Source organism: Trichoplax adhaerens, genomic scaffold (genome assembly GCF_000150275.1).
Source record: "Trichoplax adhaerens TRIADscaffold_3 genomic scaffold, whole genome shotgun sequence".
Lineage (NCBI taxonomy): Eukaryota > Metazoa > Placozoa > Uniplacotomia > Trichoplacea > Trichoplacidae > Trichoplax > Trichoplax adhaerens.
In genome coordinates this window covers 762,744-782,224 of record NW_002060945.1, presented here as the reverse complement: position 1 = coordinate 782,224, position 19,481 = coordinate 762,744, and the positions used below count along the sequence as shown (strand labels likewise).

Here is a 19,481-nt window from a genome sequence, read left to right as displayed (position 1 = left end):
TTATAGTAAAAGGATATCTTTACTGTCGTTATTAATCAAGCTAATAGCCCATCCCAATGAATGAAGTCTGCCAGTTCTACCAACCTGGTTGGAAGTATCCAAAAATTGCAATTAAACTATCTATAGTAATGTGGTTACTAATGATAATAGGTAAACGTTACCTGATGAATATACTCGTGGATGTTTGTCGGTAAATCAAAATGTATGACCTACGTTAATACATGAAAACAGTATTGATCGTAGTATCAGTATATCCCTAAAAATTAACTATTTAATACACTATTATTACCTGCTTAACACATTCCAAATCGATGCCTCTTCCTGCAACTCCAGTTGTTACTAGAATAGGATGCTTGCCTTCAAGGAACAGCTTCAGAGTATTTATTCTGTCTTGTTGTGGCTTATCCCCATGCAAAGAAGCTGCGCGGATACGACATTTCTATAGGAAAAATTTAGTTAATTTAAAATGTAAACGCTGTAATTCGTTTATTTGGCTAATATTAAATAACTCAAATAACTGATGCCAGCACCGACCGCATTAATAGCATCAGCTAGAAAATCAGCTCCTATTTTTGAAGCAACAAAGATCAATGTAGGTGGGCTATAGATAGTGATAGAAACAATATTTGAATCTATAAGTATAACATTGTGACTACGCAATTTAAAAAAACTAATCGGACACAAGTAGCAAAGCAATCACGTAATTATTAGTTTACTGGAAATGCTTTCCATCGTTAATGATAGTAAAAAGCATTTTCTTCTTAGATTGTTCTTCTACCCACAATACCAAATGTTTTACTGACGGATTTAATGAATTGGGCTGCAATTGGTAGATATCACGTAGTTAAATTTTTGGGGACTAGTCTATAGATAATTCACTGATATAGTATCTTACCTTTCCAACAGAGATTTTTATAGGATTAGAAAGCATTACGGATGTCATCTTTTCCACGCCTACAGTAACAGTAGCTGAGAACATTAACGTTTGGTGATCGCGTGGAATCACTTGCATTATTTGTTCAACCTGCATATACACGCAAAGGCACAAGAAATAAGGTGAGCATGCTTGAGTCGTGAGGTCCGACAGTAATGGCTATGACAGTTATCATTGCAAAATATTTAGCTACTAGATAAATGAATTATTGTGCGGCATTTTCCGAGCACAATTAATTATTTAATTAGTATACCTGCTTTTCAAATCCCAACTGCATCATAGCATCAACTTCATCAATAACGACAGTCTTTACCTTGCTAAAATTAATCTCTTATAAATGATAATCATAATAATATAAGTTAAGATTAAACTTGTTACAATAACTAAAAATATTTAAAATACTATTGCAGTCACTAAGCTTAAATGTTTTACCATGCTTTGATATAATATCGATTAATCGCCCTGGTGTCGCGATTACAAACTACAATGAAGTAAAATAAATTGAGTTAACTCCTTTTTTAAGATTAGAAAATCAATAAGCGATTAGGTTATTAAGTTTACAAGAACTGCCGAATTTTAGCATAATACGTAGTACATACGGTATGAGTACCTGAATTCCTTGTTTTAATCTATAAAGTTGCTGTGGTAAAGGTAAGCCCCCAACAATTAAGCAAGTTTTCATATTAGGTAACCCTGATGGTAAGATAAAGCCTTTTACTTATTGCCGTATATATAACAATTCAATCAACTGCTAGATTGGATTTCTATCTGCAACATAACACACGGTAAATGAATACGACCTGTCATGATTTCTTTACACTGATCTTCAATTTGTATGCATAGTTCTCTCGTGGGTGATAAAATTAACACTTTTGGTGCCTGTTCCTGTTCGTCATCTTTCTCAAAAAATGTCATGTGGATTAATGGAATAAGGAATGAACCAGCTAGAAGTGAGACAAATGAAATGATGCAAGGGTTAGGCCTTATGCACATTACTTATGGAGACTTTGCAGATTAAACCAATAATGAGTAAATCTTAAATTAACTCTTCATAAAACCTACTTTTTCCAGAACCTGTTGGGGAAGAAACAAGTAAATTTCTCTTGCTTAAAGCAGCTGGAATAACTTGCATTTGAACCGGCGTCATGCTAATATAGCCATTTGCTTGCAAGTTTTTCATGACTATAACGTTAAGGTTCAGTTAAATAAGAATATTTTCAAGTATTCCAGTTGTTCTCCTATTACATGTAATTATACTACTGTATAAGATAATCACTTACTTCTAGGATCTAGCGAAACATGCTCAAATTCAAAGATTGGATTTGGTGAATGGTTACCCTCTATTTTTATGTCAAGCTAACATGAAAAGAGAAATATCATTATGAGTAACATCATCGCTACAAATATTTGAGCATAAATTTTCTTCCACTTCTCAATTTTAGTAACTGACATTTTTACAATATTTATAGCACGCATAAGCAATATAATATACCTCAGCTTAACTAAACTGGCAGTTACTATGGCTATGAATTCAATAATACCATCTTATAATATGATGTTATAACATGGTTTACTATAGGGCTGTTATAAAATCCTTCCTATATAATTGAAACGTCTGTAATTTATAAGAGTAACAATTGATCTCATAAAAACTAACTGCTTCAACTAGTGACCTTTACAATCACCATATGATAATAAAAATCGACCAATGAACTAAACTATAGTAACAACTACTAGGGATTCTAGTAGTCCTTGCCATAACACTTAGCAAATTAGCATAAAAGAACCAAGATTTTTACGTTTAAAATTCTATAATAATATCAAAGTATGATAAATCATTTATTCTAATTTCGTAATTTACAACTAGAATAAAACGTAATTATTACCATATATCTTAGTGACATTAGTAAGTGAAAACAGGCTCAATTGAACATTCGTTAACTTATTGAATTGAAAACCAGATTATTTTTCAAATCTGACAATTAATTTATGAACGGTAGTTCTACTCCTAGTGTAAAGTTGCAATATAGCAATAAATCGATACTTTACCTCTTGACGTAAATTCTCTACTTGGTTAAGCTGCAAGTTAGCTACTTGTTCATGCTCCTGGTAAGAATACTCTACTACCATTTTTAACTATTCAGGTAAAAATAATCGTTATATGAGAAACTTATGCATTAGCAGTAACTACGAAAGCAAATACCCTTCATTGAATTTTAAGTCAATGATATAGTAGGCGATCTTGCTAAGAACATCTTTCAGGATAGTGCAATGCAATATTATAAGTGCGATACTACTGAGTTAATGAATGTTCATCTTAAGCCAGAGAATAGAAACCTTTTTCCGTTCTTCCAATGATATTCTTACTTTATGCTGAATATCATGTAAATGCTTGGCCTTGCATTCTAAGCTGCAAACATCCTCGTCGGTTTGATCGCATATGTAAGCTCCATAACGTCCGCACATAACACATTTCGGTTCATCGTCTTGTGGCCAACGTTGATTTTTACTAAATGAAACAATTTCTTCATTATCTTTATCGCTATCGCTATTCTCTTCTTCAATTTTTTCTTTTTTCAACTCTTGCTTTTCTTGTTGGATCTCCAGCATCTCTCCATGACTGATTGGATGACTCTGTAATGAAATAATTGTATCTCCATCTATACTTGGGCCTGTCCGACATTGGAGCTCGTTAATCTTGCTAGCTGCTATTTGTTTACGAATGTTCTTGCTGTCTTTCTTGTCATCTTTACTATTTCTACTGATTATACGTGGTACAAACATATTCAATTATGACTTAATGACTGTAAACTATTGCGAATTCTCCTGAGAATGGCCCTATTTGCTTGCTTTTACTTACTTTTGGCAGTCATTGCTATCAATGTTATTCGATTTCTGCTCAGTATATGAATAAAAAATTATCTGCTAAGCCTGTAACCAGGGTTACTCATTACGAAATTTACCTCTCATACTGTATTATAGTCCGAATGAAGTGTATCGAACGTTAGAGTAGCAACTAATACGATACCATTGTACGTACTATACAGTATATCTCAATAAGACTCTATAGTACTCTGATCATATTGAACACTCATGGATAAATTACTAATACCCACAGTATGATGTATTGAGTAATCCATGAAACAGTAGACAGTGGATTATGCGCACAGGAGCTTCTTGGATATGGAGCTGTATCAATGCTCAACAACAAACTAGTTGCTCTCTCTATTTCTACTCAGACACACTTTTCGAGCTCGATTTTTCTTACTCTTTATTTAGTTACTCTAATAAGTAGAGCAATGATATTTTATTCTTTTTAGAATCCCAAGGATTATGCAGTACAGTAATTGACACGGTAACTACAAATTTTTACAAGTATAAGATGAAATATTACATTTTTCAAGACTAGTTCAATTCGGTTAAATAATATACGAAGTATTTTAGTTTATGATGCTAGACACACTAGAATGCAAGAGCAAGTACAGTAGAAGATGAATTTCCTTTGTAAGTTTCAATCCTGAATTGGACACCAAATGGTATTGAACTTTGTTGATTTATTCTTACTCATGCTACGATTTGAGAAGGGATATCAAGTAGTGTAATGCATGCGATACTAATATCACTCCAGGACGTACTTAAAAAAAAAATTAAAGATTCTTTCTCATACTCGTATATCTACTGCACCTGAAGACAAGTACGAAATACAGTACTAAATACTTTTATTATTATGTTACAGTAAACTGTAAAGGTAAATCATCGAATAGGAGGCAGTTTTCTTAGCGTTCTGCACTGATTGACCATGTAATATGGGCAGGAGCTTGAATTTGTATAGTACAGTAACATATACTTTTTTACATTGCCCGTAAGACATACACTATCTAGTAAGTAACATATAAATCGCAAGTAGTGTAGTTTGCAAACTTAGCTTTCACGACCGTAACTTATTAACAGAAAAATCACATGTCAGCCTACATGCTTTACAAGAATTAATGCGGGTGATATCTTATTATTATTATTATTATTAATATTGTTATTAATACAATACTTTTATTTTTTTACAGAATGGGTCTTAGTCGTTCTCGCTTAATTCCATTCTCGAAATACAATATAATAGTGTACGTAGCATCATAACAAGACACGTTAAGAGTAACACATTGTAGGTTTACTTTATATACAATACGCAAGTGGTCAATATCAAATTGCCAAATGGATAACGACGGTATAAAAGAATTTTTTAAGGACATTACGTACTGCTACATAGCGTTCGTTAATGCAAGACGATAACTTAGTACTAGATATAACATTCCACTTTTGTAAAGTATACATCAAACTAATATTTAATTAAAGTATTGCCGTACTGGTAGCAGATAGGATACGTTCAGTTAATCAGATACGATTAGTTGAAAGTGGATCCCACATCAGCTAAAATATGAAAGTTAATAATGCTAACATGTATCATGCAGTCAAGAAGACTACTTAATATCATCCATTATTCTACAAAGTCATCGTAGTTGCATTACTATAACCAGTGCAAAGAACTTGCGACATTATTATTTCGAAAAAACAATCACAACTACAACCTTTTGCTAATACTATTGCCAGTAAGTATATCACTTGATATCTCTTTGATAGACTACTGGATTTGTTCAATTTATTCATACCTTTGTTGCTATATTGTGGTCATAAAATATTCACAAATGGTACGAAGTGCAGTATTAGCAAGGAAATATGGGCTATATGCCATGAAGCCAATTTTTATCATATCCGCTTAGTAGCATTATTCCACAAATAGTGATTAAATTACAGTAGGTAAATAAATTTTAAAATATCAACTCCTTTAATTATACATAACTTCGTAAAGGGTAGCTTTTTTATCTCCAGATCCAGTAACGATGTATTTATCGTCTCTAGATATATCACAGCTGAGTACTGAAGACGATTCCTTGTTCTGTAAAGTTAAATTATCAAACGGAATTAAAATGATTTTACAGCTATTTTAGCAAAAGTAGTCTACTAAAACTGATATAAAAGTAAGTAAGGGATTACGTTAGTACGTTCCTGTCGAAATATTTACCTGAAAGATACTGGCTCCATAAGGCGTTCTCCACGCATTTAATAAATTGTCCTTACCAGTACTAATGAACCATTTACCTAATCATGCAAAGATTATAAAATTTGTTACTTATATAAAATCGATTTGTACGCAACTTTATAATCCTGAACTTACCACAATGAGCAAATTTTAATGATAAAACACAGCTTTCATGTAAGTGTAATTGATATTTTTCAGAATTATTCATTTGTATGACTTCCACATGATTGCTCTCCATCCTGATATATAAATTTTGAATACATCACTCAGGCGCATTATTATATCAACAATATTCTGTACTTTTGAATTGATTCCGTTGTCACAATGTATTCTTACCCTACAGCTAGCCAATCGTCGGAAGGACAACAGCCCAAAGAAAAAATTTGAGAGTTAAATTCGTACTTATCCATTTCTTTTCCCTAAGCAGAACGGTTTAATGTCGTTAGACTATTTACAAGATTGTTGTAAATGCTACGAAATTTAAACACTAATTCATCGCTGTATACCCTACCATTAAAATTTACTTACCTCTCTAATATCCCACGAACGTACTGTACTATCGAGTCCACCTAGTTTATAGATCGAATAAAAGGAGGTTATAGTCATAGCATAAGTATCCAAACAAGGTTGCGCAGTTACCAGATAGTTAGTTAATTCAGATTAGAAATAGTCGTCATTACAAGATACTGATTTATGCTCACCTGTCCACACTTTCAATCCATCTCTCGAAATATCAATACAACTCGCACCATCAGTATGACCTTGAAATTTACTAACAAATAAATACTTGGCCATTAACCATCATTTTATAACCAAAGCGAATAAATAGTTTATTTTATTTTATTGTAAACAACTCCATACTTTATTAAGTGTTGATTATGTAAATCCCAGACAGCAATGTGTCCATCACTGCAACAGCTATAACATTGCTGCAATCGTTAAAGACTCTCCATTAATAACTTCATACTAAAAATATTAATTTCATTCATTATGTTTATTGTCTAATACCTTTCCATCAGCACTAATTGCAAGAGCATAACAAGCTTGAGCATTCGCATCCAATTCGCCTTTAACACGTGGTACAGGCTACAAATAATTTAAAACAAAAGAAAATTAGGGATTAAAATCACTTCTCGCATATAATAATAAATATAATTTTGTATAGAGATTTACCGCCGTCAGATCGTAGACAATAAGGGTACTAGCTTCACCCCCTACTATTAAGCTCCGGCCATCAGGTAACAATTTGCAAGAACGAATATAATTATCCGGCTAATAGTAAATTAAATAACTATTAATGCGCTTGCAAATGTTGGCAAAATAAAATCTCTCCCATCTTACCAAGCATTCCAAAACAGATACGGTCTTATTTAGTTGATTGATGTCCCAAACTTTAACACAACCCTGTTAATAATTACATTATTGATAAGTATGAAAAAAATAAGTCTATCTATAAAAAAAACGAATTCAATTATTGCATACCTTTCCTCCGGTAAATACGTGTTTTGATCGATCACTAATTGTTACAGCACACACAACTTCACCATGATTTAAGCTGCCCATTAGACGGACATGGCGCGGAATTTCTATAAGTAATAAATTAGGATTTTTCTTAGTACTTGTAAAATCAAGAAGTATCCTAATAATATACAATATGCGCAATTACAACCGAAAAGCATTTATTTATTTTGCAACATGAACCTGAATCCATAAGAGCATCCTGTGGGAACTGGGCGGGTTGGGCAATTCCATCCGCTCCAACTCGGAATGAATAGGCTCTAAAAGAAAAAATAGCATTTGAAATGTAAACTATGTGAATTGTTCAATGTAATATTATTTATATGCTCATGATCACATTATGATGTGATATCAATACATACGGTTTATTACTGACACCAAAACGACCAGGAGGATTGTGATCAAAAGGTACCTAATTATATTCAAACATAATAAATTCGAGATCAGATGTCATTGTCGGTTAATAATCGAATCAAAAAGAATGATTGTCCTATCTAATTTAATTTTAGAAGTAATATTTCAATAAATGTTTAAATGGTTTTTAAAGTTGTACCATATGTTGTCCGTATTGAGGCATGCCTATAATATATTCGCAATTATAGTAAAAAAATGTTTAAATATCTTTGACATTTGAAAGATAAAACGCAGGAAATTGATTGAATATTCATAAGTAACCTATAATTCCTCTCACTATTAGCTGACATACCTCCTTGCATCATTGCAGGATTCGATACATAAGAGGTTGTTCCAATTTCACTAATACATAGTGGGATAATGTCGTTACAATCATGAACGTACCAGTAAATATTAATCAATGCACAACAGTACCTGTTGATTGTGTGTGGTTGTACGAAGTACGACGGTCCAGTCATTGACATTGACGTTCTTCCTTGCGGCACTTAAATGTACAGGTACAAATAAAGCATAAGCTACTGTAACTGATAGTGAATTAACTAATAAAAATACAATAGTTTATACGTTGGAATCAATAATTTACTATTACGTACAATTAAGTATTTATAAAACTAATGTATTGTCAAATGTGGATAATATTAGTAGTTGGCTTGTTGATAATTTAAGATATTTACGAATTCAAGCACATTTTAACTTTATTTTACAGGAGTTACACCAACATTGCTTACTTATAGAATGTCCTTTCGATAACGACGGAGATGTAGATCCTGAACCTGTTGCATTATTATTTGTCGGAGGGACCGGTGAACCTACTTGGAGTGGCTTCTGCTTATCAATTATCTAAATTTCAAATAAGTATTTAAATATAAATTATTCAAGATGATACCAACTAATGCAGCCATTCTATATTACACTACCTTAGATTTCATAGGAGGTGGTGAAGGACTGGCAGAACTAATCGGTGACATATCGTTCCTCTTTTTCATCATTTTTTCTTTCGGAATTAAGGAAATATTTGGAGATCTAACAGTATCTCGTACTGGGGATGGAGGTTCCTAATACGTTAAAAATTATTTTATAAATTCAAAATCCTGGTTATCTTTATATGCACAGTAATAAAGAATTAAGAGTTGCTAACATCGTTGGCAACGTCTACTACAAGCTCTCCATCGCTCTTGTCGCTTTCGCTATCCTAGTTTAATACAGTCAGAAATAATACAAGTTTCAGATTGAATGATAAGAGCTGACTGACTTTTAGTCTAATTTTAATAAAATTCACTACTAAAAAGCTTACAATTTTATCGTCTTGCTTACGTTTACCAGTACTTCTATGATTATGAATACTACTGTTACTACCTGTGTCAAAATAAGAGCAAAGAAGCAAAAGCGTAAGTTGTTGACTACTAAAAACAATGCTATTACAAAAACATGTCTTCTTCATACTTGTTGAAGCTGCATCGGTAGTCCGATGCTTGTCAGGTCGTTGTGCTGAAAGCGAAGGCGAAGCAGAATTTCGCTATAGTTTTCCCAATATAAAAAATAATAAATGTTACTTGAAAGTAAATTAATATTTAGTCAATTTAACAAAATTTTACATGTCATAATATTTTGAGAACACCTATGTCGCGAAGCTTTAAATATCTGTAAAACTAGTATATAAAGTACGGTATTGTACTGTGTATACCGCAAAGACTCTGTCACTATTGAAATAACTGAACAAGAACACAAATTTTAAATTTTAAATAAAATCGCAACTACCAAAGGTTGCATTAGAGATGAAAATTTGATCTTAACGTATTAATTGTTTTTACTTTGTACCAGTAAAGATCTTCATATAACTATCAAATTTGATATTTTGTTAATAAAACTAGCGGACTTACCACAGGTTCACCCCCTGGGATTTCTATATTAGATCAAAAAAATAATCAAGTCTTAGATTAAAATATCAACAAATACATGACTAGTCACTTGTTTTTAACATAAACAACTATTCTTGACATGCAAACAAACCTTTGTCCTTCAAAGCCATATGAGACATAAGTAAATTGGAAGGCATTATCATGTTATTACCAGCGCTAACAGGAGGGATAGGAGGTGGAGGGGGAGCACCAGGGTGCAGAGGGATTTGAGGGCCGTGCGGATGATGTTGTTGCAAATGTACCTGTTGCTGCTGGCATGGAATAACAATTCCAATTTTGATTAAAGTATATTTATGCAATTAGTATAAATATGCTATTTATAAGGTTATAAATATAATAAATTTAGCTTATTAGTCAATAAGCATCTAATACTAACTCCCATAATTGAGTTTAGGTCAGTCACTGTTACTTGTTTCGCTCTTTCGATTGCGTTTGCGACCTGTTGCTGATGCTGCAATTTAATAATGTGTTACTGTAATTAGCATTTACATAACAAGGATCTTGCATTACTGTTGCATACGGCTGAAAAGTACATTACCTCTTGACTTAAATACGGAATAATTTGAGCACATATTCCACTAAGTCTTTTCGCAACTTCAGACTACATATAATGACAAGTAGAATAAAGGATATACAACTTTAATGAATAAATTAGACAAAACAATTACAAATATACCTATTATTTCTGCACAACGAACGCATTCTTTAAGATCAACGTAAAAAATGGATTACTAACTACTTTATATGATTAACATACAAAACATATCGTAGCTAAAAATGTGATTACAGTCATAACAGATTGTAGTCACATAAATGATATACTGTATTAATTTCATCACTTAACCACAATCTTATGAGTTCACTGTTATTTATAATTTTCATTTTGTATTACTGATATGACATGAAAGATGCAAGTCGTATACTGTACTTAAGAGGTAATCAAGAACTCCAGAAGCGTAATCCAAAAACTAAAATAGTTTGTCATACTATAAATTATCGTGATCGAAGAATGCTTTAAATACAGCGTAGTAAATCGTAGAGATATCATCAGTAAACACATCCACTATAAAAAATTCGATCACTTCATTGATTTGAAACTAAAGAACTAAAAAACGGTACTGCCCATTACTGAACAAGATCGCTTGGTTGTAAGAACTAATAACTGGTTGTAGCACATAATAAAATACTATAACAGTGCATTGAGTATCGTATACTGTACAGTATATTATAGCATAGCTAGCATACGCTAGTGCCTAATAACAGCATGATGTCGTACGATATCATTGTTAGTGTTAAAGTACAATCGCCTCATTAAATCGCAACTACCTAACCTAATTAATATTAGTAAATTTTTTTGATACTGTACATGAAGAATATACGAATGATACGATGAGAGATAACGAACACCAAGATAATTCAATGGTAGATATAAAAAAAATAATGATAACATTTCTGGATTATTAAGCGATTCGTTTTTACTATTTGTTGTAACTCATGTTAATCAACTATGACAATGGCACCACAAACAAAAATTTTTTTGGTATCTTTGAAGTATGTAATGGATTAATAATTAAACCAGGCGGTACAAACTGATAGGAAACCTTGATCAAATTAGATATGCTACGCATTATTTGTACTACATACTATACTGTAGTGTACAATTTGTATTGAGAAAGCTTTGTTTTTTATACTGTACGAATGTACATACGGTGAAGTACGTCATGCTCTTCTAACGATAGGATATTGATTTTCATGGATACAAGTCACAACTTAAAACGCAGAGTAAGTGAAAAAATCATAAAAAAACGACAATAAAAACATGCAACACAATGTTTGTTGATCTAGTATGAAAGGTGTACAATATATGCAGTAATCTCAGCAATGCATGCACTAATTATATGCACGCACACTCATAATTCGCAAATAACAAAGAAGTGTAGAACATTTACATCACAGATAAAATAAATATAGATCAGACTAAGTAAGAAAAACAATCACTTTACCTGCTTATGCATTTCAATATTGAGTCCATATGACATTTCGTAGTACTGTAAACATAATACGAAGCAAATATTTACTTTATTATATTAAGAAGTGACGCGAAGAATAATAAATGAGATGCAACAAAAATGTCCGCAAGACGATTGAAAACGGTGAAGATAAAAAGACTACTGAATGAAGGAGCAATTAAGTCAACAAAGTTTACATTTGCAATGCAAATAAATGTTGCTTATGTTTGCAGCAGCCAGTATAGCATATAGACATTATAATGTCAACACATTAATGTCTTGTCCTAGTACTCATACGTAGATAGTACTTGGCGGTATTTCTTAGTGTACGGTACTAGTCACAAACTACTAGCATTTTATTATTAAATACAGACTCTCAGCAGTTGTATCATTGGTCGATATTAATATTTTAACACGCAGGTCACACAGCCTTTGTACACCCACTACAAAAATATTTATAATCGCTGGAGAAACCCTTAATCGTGTCAATAACCAATCAAATAGAATACTTTAAACGCAACCTAAATTAATTACATCAATCACGATATCATACATTAATAGTAAAGATATGTGACTGTAATATCACAAACTAAATTCTCCATCATATCGTAGTATCGCGATCTCTTTACACAGCAACTAATTGCCTAACACGCATTGGATAATTTCCATAATATGGCAAAGTAAATTCTGTCGCGTAACTGTCTTTACTTGATACTACAACATTCAAATGACTCGATAACAAACTGCATAACTACAAAACGGAACACAGAGTTCGAGTCAGTAAGATGATAGTGGACATATTGCTATGGTTTTAATTTTTCCTTAAAGTCATTTCCAATCAACACGATAGTGTTAATGACTGCAAAGTCATACACGGTCGTATAAGTGAAGACGCAATGCTGATAAAATAAATTGACGTTGTCAAAGAAATTCTACGAATTGTTTGACGACGATTACGGATAAGCTGTGTAAAAGGTAATCGATCGAATATAGTGGGAATTGGACGTAAATCTATTGTAATAACGAATACGAATAACATTAAAATAGAGCTTTACTTAGTTGTATGCCAGTTGAGCGTATTTTATTGTATGATTCTCGTATTCTAATCTCGATAGGTTAAAACTAAAACTAATTTGTTAATGGCATCCGTCACAGTTAATTCTAGGTACGGATCAATACGCTAGCTTCGGCCTTTCAGACATTTATACATATGATACGTTTAAATCCCTATTAGCTGTGGTAATTTTTGAAATCAAATCTATCGTACAGTAAATTTTTACAAAAGACGATACCATAAGTCTGATCTACAGTATTAAAGTCTCTAATTTTATTGACATATTGTGTACGTTAGTATCGTCTACATATAGTACCATCACTACTAATTGTTGATCCGGGCATGCTAGCGTAAAACAAAAAAGCGGCGCAATCCTCTAAATACTGTCGTGCATACACCATTTTATGGATTAGTTAGCTGCTTCATAAACTTCGATTCCATTTAAGATACTACATTGAATAGGCTTAATGATAAAAAAGTAATCAATTTTTTTCAATCGTACTCTACAGTGGACTTGAATAATTTTAAGCTTGTGTGAACATATACAAAAAAAAAAATCATAAAGTGATGCAACAATTTCTCTTTATCGTCGTAAAACAAGATACGATAGTCGCATGGCTAACATTCATGCCAACATTATAACAGATCTATTACAGTGCATACTTAAAACTGAAATATAATTTTGCAGTGTAGAACCGTCACGTTCTGCAATATCTTGTAGTAACGACTCTACTATCAACGCTTACATAAAGTTGGTCACAAAGTACAGTACGGTACTAACAGCTTACCATGATATAATGACGATGAAGATCGGTTTTTTCATTCGCTAACTTTTCACATTCTAACTTCAAGCTATTCAAAAATTTTTAAAAATTAAATCATTAGTTACCTTAAAATTAAGGAGTTCTAGATGAATATCCGATATAATCCTGGAGTCGTCATTCATTATTTTATCAATGCAATCATTTGGTTATTGATAAGTTTTTAATATCGTAATTGGTAAGGGGCGGTAATGTACGGTATTAACGGTAATATCTCTTGCCGGATACACTAATCTTGGCAAGATGCAATATAAGAATATAATGTAGCCAGTGATAAGAAATTATTACGTGGTTTTGATCAATTTTACATAATAGTCGTCCTATGTGGACAGTATTGAAGGCGACCATTCTACAAATTGATACCCAGATGCAAGCCAATGTATGCTTAACGTTAGTTAAATTTGCATGTAGCTCTACTACTATACGATAGATACATAAAAACGAGCTATAATTCGATAATACCGAACTTTCATCCGCTTTACTACATTAAGTAGTTACAATCGACCCAAACTAAAATCGATAACCAAAAGGTGTAGATAACTAACTACTTCTATTTATTAATATTGTACTGTATAAAAACAATACCTACATTTGACCTATATAAAATTATTTTGATTAAATCGCAATCTTAATACGACCAAAAACTACGTTAAATGCAGTCATTTCGAGATAGAGTGCCACTAGCAAGCCCGTAAGTTGATAAATTATCACTCTAACTTAATCAACTAAATACTACGTAGTCTTTACCTCAGTATTTACCATATTCGTATATGTATTCATAAATCGTGATTAAGAAATGTAACTATTACTGCTAGTTTTAACTCAGTTTAGAAAGAAATAGAGTATCATTAACATTTGATCACTATATCATAGTACATTATACGGTTATTACCTTTGATTTTGTGCTTGTAAGATTTGATATTCCTCTTTAATTCGATCGCATGATTCAGGCGTGGTAAATTTGAATTGACCAATAGGTTGATGAGGTGCCTAAAACAGTTTTGAGACATCGTTATAAAGTAGTCGTCGATTTCGAGTACTTTATAGAGCAAAAATTAACTTAATATTACGACTATTTAAAATTTAATTTATTTGAATTTTTTAGTCCACATTTGCGAGTAAGTTCTTGCGAATTCATTTATCCAACTGAACTTCAATAAGTGACGACTTGAGAAATCTATCGTGACATAACTTACAGCGACAGTGACAGTGAACAGAACGTATTGATTATGACTGCTACAGTCTTAGGATACTAATCTTGGGAAGTATTTATGATTAGGCCAACATGTACCAACAAAATAAAAATAATAATAATAATAATAAAATAGAATCCATGAATAGCGTACAATATACGTATTATTACAGTAGATAAAAATGCTCATAACATAGTAAAGTATTACACGCATTTCAGAAGTTTGTCTAGCCTTCCTTTTTTTTTTAAGTATTTCTAGCGGTGTACATTCAGTGTACTGTACTGTATGTGAAATTAATAACGCTATGCAATATGTAAACATTGACGTCGTGACGGTACTCTTAGCATTGAATGAAGGGTTACTAGCGATATATTGCATGATCACTGTATCTTGTTGCTTTGGCTATCAATCAAACCTGTTATGTTAAGAAATTTTGTCGACTCTACTTGCCGTTAATAGCAACTAAAATGTTATGCAGAGTACGACGATGGATTTAGCATTGATGTCACGTGCAATGAACTACCAAATTTACTAGCCTTTCAAAAGCAGTCCATTAGCCACTAACGAATATGTGCTGCATTCTACAGTATCTCTATCACCTACATCAAATTGCTTGAAAGCTACGCGCTTTGCAGGATAGCATACACTTCGCATCTATAAATTTGTACTACTACGGAGAAATGACTCCTACTCTTAGGTATCTGTAAATGGAGGTTAATAGATTTCTCTAGTTTGAAAGAATTATTGCAATGCACCGTATATACAAGTATGCGTGCGTAACTGATACAATAAGAGAAAAATAGAAAAAAAAAAGTAATGTAATGTACATCGATTATAATTATAATTATAATCAAAGATAAAATGTAACTGTTACTTCACTCCTGTGACATTATAAGACTAACGTCTCTCTAATAATAGAAATTAAATACTATACGTTAAGAACTATACCAATCAGAAGTAGTAATGCAAATAACTTATTGAAATTGACTTAATATAGCGAACAGTGAAATACAGTAGAAAGGGATCAATGCTATTCCCTGATTTTCATTATCTATGTGAAAGCAGTGTATAGAAGATGGGAAGAGTAAAATTGGCTTGGATGTATACGCGTCTATCTGCACAAGACTATGTGTTGTATACAATTGTATAAAAAAGAATGACTACTTAAACGATATTAACATCAATCAAGGCACAGTATAAAGGCTGAGATTGTATACGAGAAATGGCTTCATTTTTTCAGAACAAGTAAAGTAGGGAGGGGGGATAAAACTAATGCAAGAAAATTAACCATCCAGCAAACATGTATACAGGATATACTATTTCAGTGATGTAGTCAATTGAGCACGGGATATTTTCTAAATTACTGAGCAGGATCAACTGGAATTGTATGAATCGATACTCTTTAATTAATAACTGTAGCATCATATCAGGCAATAAGATGCCGTAGTACTTTCCGATAGCAACTGTAGACGAATATAGTACTGTATGATGACGATGCTGACAAGTTAGTATATATTCCTTCGTATGTCAAGCAAACGCAATTTCTTTCATATCACATTACAAAAGCAATAGCAAACAATGATCATCATGTACATATAGAGCATTATGTGACTTACTGGATGTCGATTTGGAAACATCTTCTTCTCTTACACAAGAGCGCAAATAGCCAGTAAAATGTAAAAATCTACGCTGACAGAAAGGGAAAATGAGCTTGTTAACATCAAGCTTTAGAAAAAGCAATACAACATTCACTCTTGTACATTGATTACCCAATAGAACAACATTGTATGATAGTGAGCTTGTTTTACGCTTATAATTATCGCTACATGTTTCAAGAAAATTCGACATAATAATGCTGATAATTTCCGAGTTGTACTGAGTAACGAGCATGATAGAAGGAAAAGTGAACAGACGTTACACGTGCTTGAAATTATGTTGTTGCCTCATTTTACTACGTGATTGGAAAGAAATTTTGATGTCGACTTTTGGATTTGTAGTGGTATCAAAGTAATGCAGCTGTTATCAAAATCATCGACGTATTTTATCTTTCATTTCAGTATGAATCTTGAACGAGGTCAAACTTGACTTTTGTACTAATGAGGATAACTTGGCAATTTTACAAAATACGCCAGTATCCATCCATTCATACGACGGCTTGGGGAGTAAAAAAGTGTAGACTAAAAATGATGAGCGCTTGATGTTTAGCCATGTAATGGGGTAAGATGATGTTGTACTAATACATAGATAGAAAAGTGCTGTCAAAGTAAGTTGATTTGTGTGTAAATGATGAAAGTTCAATTTTGTAAAAGTTGAAGTTGAATTGCAGATTTACCCTCAGTATGTGAACCGACTGACAGTATACTAACAATGGTTGTAAGAAAAAGAGCTAATTTTCAACAGAACAACACCTAGCTTAGATTGTGATCGAATGATAATATCAAGGTGATTGTAAAAAGTGAAAGAAAAAAAATGATTTGGAGTAGTGAGACAACGATTGTGCTGCGTAAAGGGTGGCAAATATGAGAGAGATGGACAACGCCACAAGTTCCAAACATGATTGTGTCGCCGAGTCCATACAGTACCACCAACTGCTATTGTCTGTTCCAGTCGATTACTGTAGTTAACATGGAGAGCAATGCAAAAAGAATGGAAAACAAGGCCCGTAGCGATCGGTGGTATTGATCGATAAGCATTCTACTGTGTCCAAAATCAATTGCAACGACAGTATCGACGCCATGAAAAAGAATCAACCTGGTTCAAGCCTTTCCGAATGTTGATACACCATGATGGAGTGGGTGCATCAAAAAACAAAGATTTGAAGGAACTAATCGACCAAAACCAACTGAGCGTTATGAACAATCAACTAGCAGCTTGGCTAACAGTCGATAGTCATTGCAATAGCTGAAAGAATACGGTAACCACTCTTTTCTATGGTCAAGATAGCATTTCAACGATTTATCCAATGATTGGATAAGAAAATTGCTTTTTTAACTTTACTTTTTCACTGACATAGACGAGCATCATTGAGTTGAAGTTTTTATCTGTGCTTTTGGCTTACCTCTTACAGCCAGGGTTAAACAAAGCGTCACCTTTGAGTGAATAATATCGTGGCAGCGCCGACAAGTTGTATGGTGATGATATTGTCGATACACAGTGCCTCCTTGATCACCTTTCCAATGTCTGTAAGAAAATGGCAAAGAAAAAGGCAATAAAGCTAAGCCAATACTCTTCAATTCCTTTTCGATCCTTACTATAGAGAGTATCAATTAATCTCGACAAGAAAGATAGGCGAATGTCAAGATGATGGCTGTGACGAGTAACAACACAGTTGAAGGGGGGTTTCAACTACCAACGGCGTACGTACTTACGTACGTAGACAGCCAGTATCACCCGCAAAAATTCAATCATCCATCAGGCAAAGCACGTTTGCGCTTAGTACTCTACCGTACAGTGCACAGTAAAAGCGTGGTGTCCAGTACAGTACACGTACTGTACTGTACAGTACACCTCCACTAGACCCTTGATACTCGACTCTACTCTACTCTATTGGGCGATATCATTTCCACTCGTCCATGACACAGTCCAGTCCCACCAGCCAACTATCTACTGTACACTCTACGCCATCTACGCTATGCGTGATTGTACAGTACTACGCATGTCGGCACGACGCGTCACCGTCCACTACCAATTGTGTTACCAAGATAATAGTATTGTACGTACTGCATACACTACACTCTACTCCATAATACACTGCAATAATGACAAGCATGAATGGTGTCCCTGGTAGGCTATTCTTGTCGGCTATGCCGGCGGCAAAGTCCCTAAATCGAGGTACACAGTCAGTCAGCACAGCATTGTACTACTCCAAGCGGTCTGGTGCGTGGTCTCTCTTTTGTGTGCTCTCAATACGCTATCCAATGGGAAATGTACCAGGTCCAAGCGTTGACTGTACACTCTACACTCTACAGTACAGTCAATGGCAGTTATTCGCCGCGTACTCATTACTCAATCTACTGTATGCATGACGGATCTTTTCCAGTTAACCTGAGTGAAAAATGGGTTCAATAACTCCTAAAAGGCTAAAGCTACATCCGGCATGATGGTCTTGTCATTTTGTGTAATTATACAGTACTGTACTGTACTGTACTTACAGTGTACAGTACAGTGCACGGTCTGTACACTTCACTGAAACAGTTTAATTAATGCAAAGTCACTTTTGGTCCGTACTAGTACTGCAATTTGGGAGGACAGTAAAATTATTGTACTGTACAGTACTGTACAGTACTTTACCAATGATATACAGTACAATGCATATATCAACTGTCACTGTACACAGTGTACTGTACAGTACAGTACAGGTAAAAGAAAATCTTTTTTCCTTTTACTTCACTTTCAGCGACCTTGAGTGACTATGTACAGTACTGTACAGTACTGTACTGTACATTGTACAATGTCCCCAATACCTACAGTACAATACAGTACTGTACAGTAAGAGTCGACGATGGCGTCCATCTTTTGTTTTTTGCA

The 19,481-nt window shown here is 33.4% G+C and overlaps 2 protein-coding genes across 2 annotated transcripts; both read right to left on the bottom strand.

Annotated features, from left to right (window-relative positions):
- Positions 1-3,544, bottom strand: TRIADDRAFT_23332 (uncharacterized protein; the record flags this gene model as incomplete). Its single annotated transcript, XM_002110232.1, has 14 exons — positions 1-84; positions 162-209; positions 290-439; positions 535-601; positions 717-820; positions 896-1,024; positions 1,188-1,264; positions 1,367-1,415; positions 1,545-1,627; positions 1,732-1,878; positions 1,997-2,116; positions 2,215-2,290; positions 2,984-3,070; positions 3,272-3,544. The coding sequence occupies 14 exons, from the start codon at positions 3,542-3,544 to the stop codon at positions 1-3; spliced, it is 1,494 nt and encodes a 497-aa protein (XP_002110268.1).
- Positions 3,545-5,771: 2,227 nt separating this feature from the next.
- Positions 5,772-16,591, bottom strand: TRIADDRAFT_49955 (uncharacterized protein; the record flags this gene model as incomplete). Its single annotated transcript, XM_002110231.1, has 27 exons — positions 5,772-5,882; positions 6,009-6,085; positions 6,162-6,265; positions 6,363-6,445; positions 6,555-6,595; positions 6,728-6,798; positions 6,888-6,955; positions 7,035-7,112; positions 7,200-7,298; positions 7,368-7,430; positions 7,509-7,612; positions 7,728-7,804; positions 7,907-7,956; positions 8,478-8,482; positions 8,687-8,798; positions 8,876-9,013; positions 9,097-9,150; positions 9,253-9,314; positions 9,402-9,474; positions 9,915-9,918; positions 9,965-10,128; positions 10,254-10,328; positions 10,416-10,478; positions 11,881-11,925; positions 13,729-13,792; positions 14,654-14,751; positions 16,571-16,591. 27 exons carry the CDS (start codon positions 16,589-16,591, stop codon positions 5,772-5,774), a joined length of 2,004 nt encoding a protein of 667 aa, XP_002110267.1.
- Positions 16,592-19,481: the final 2,890 nt, after the last annotated feature.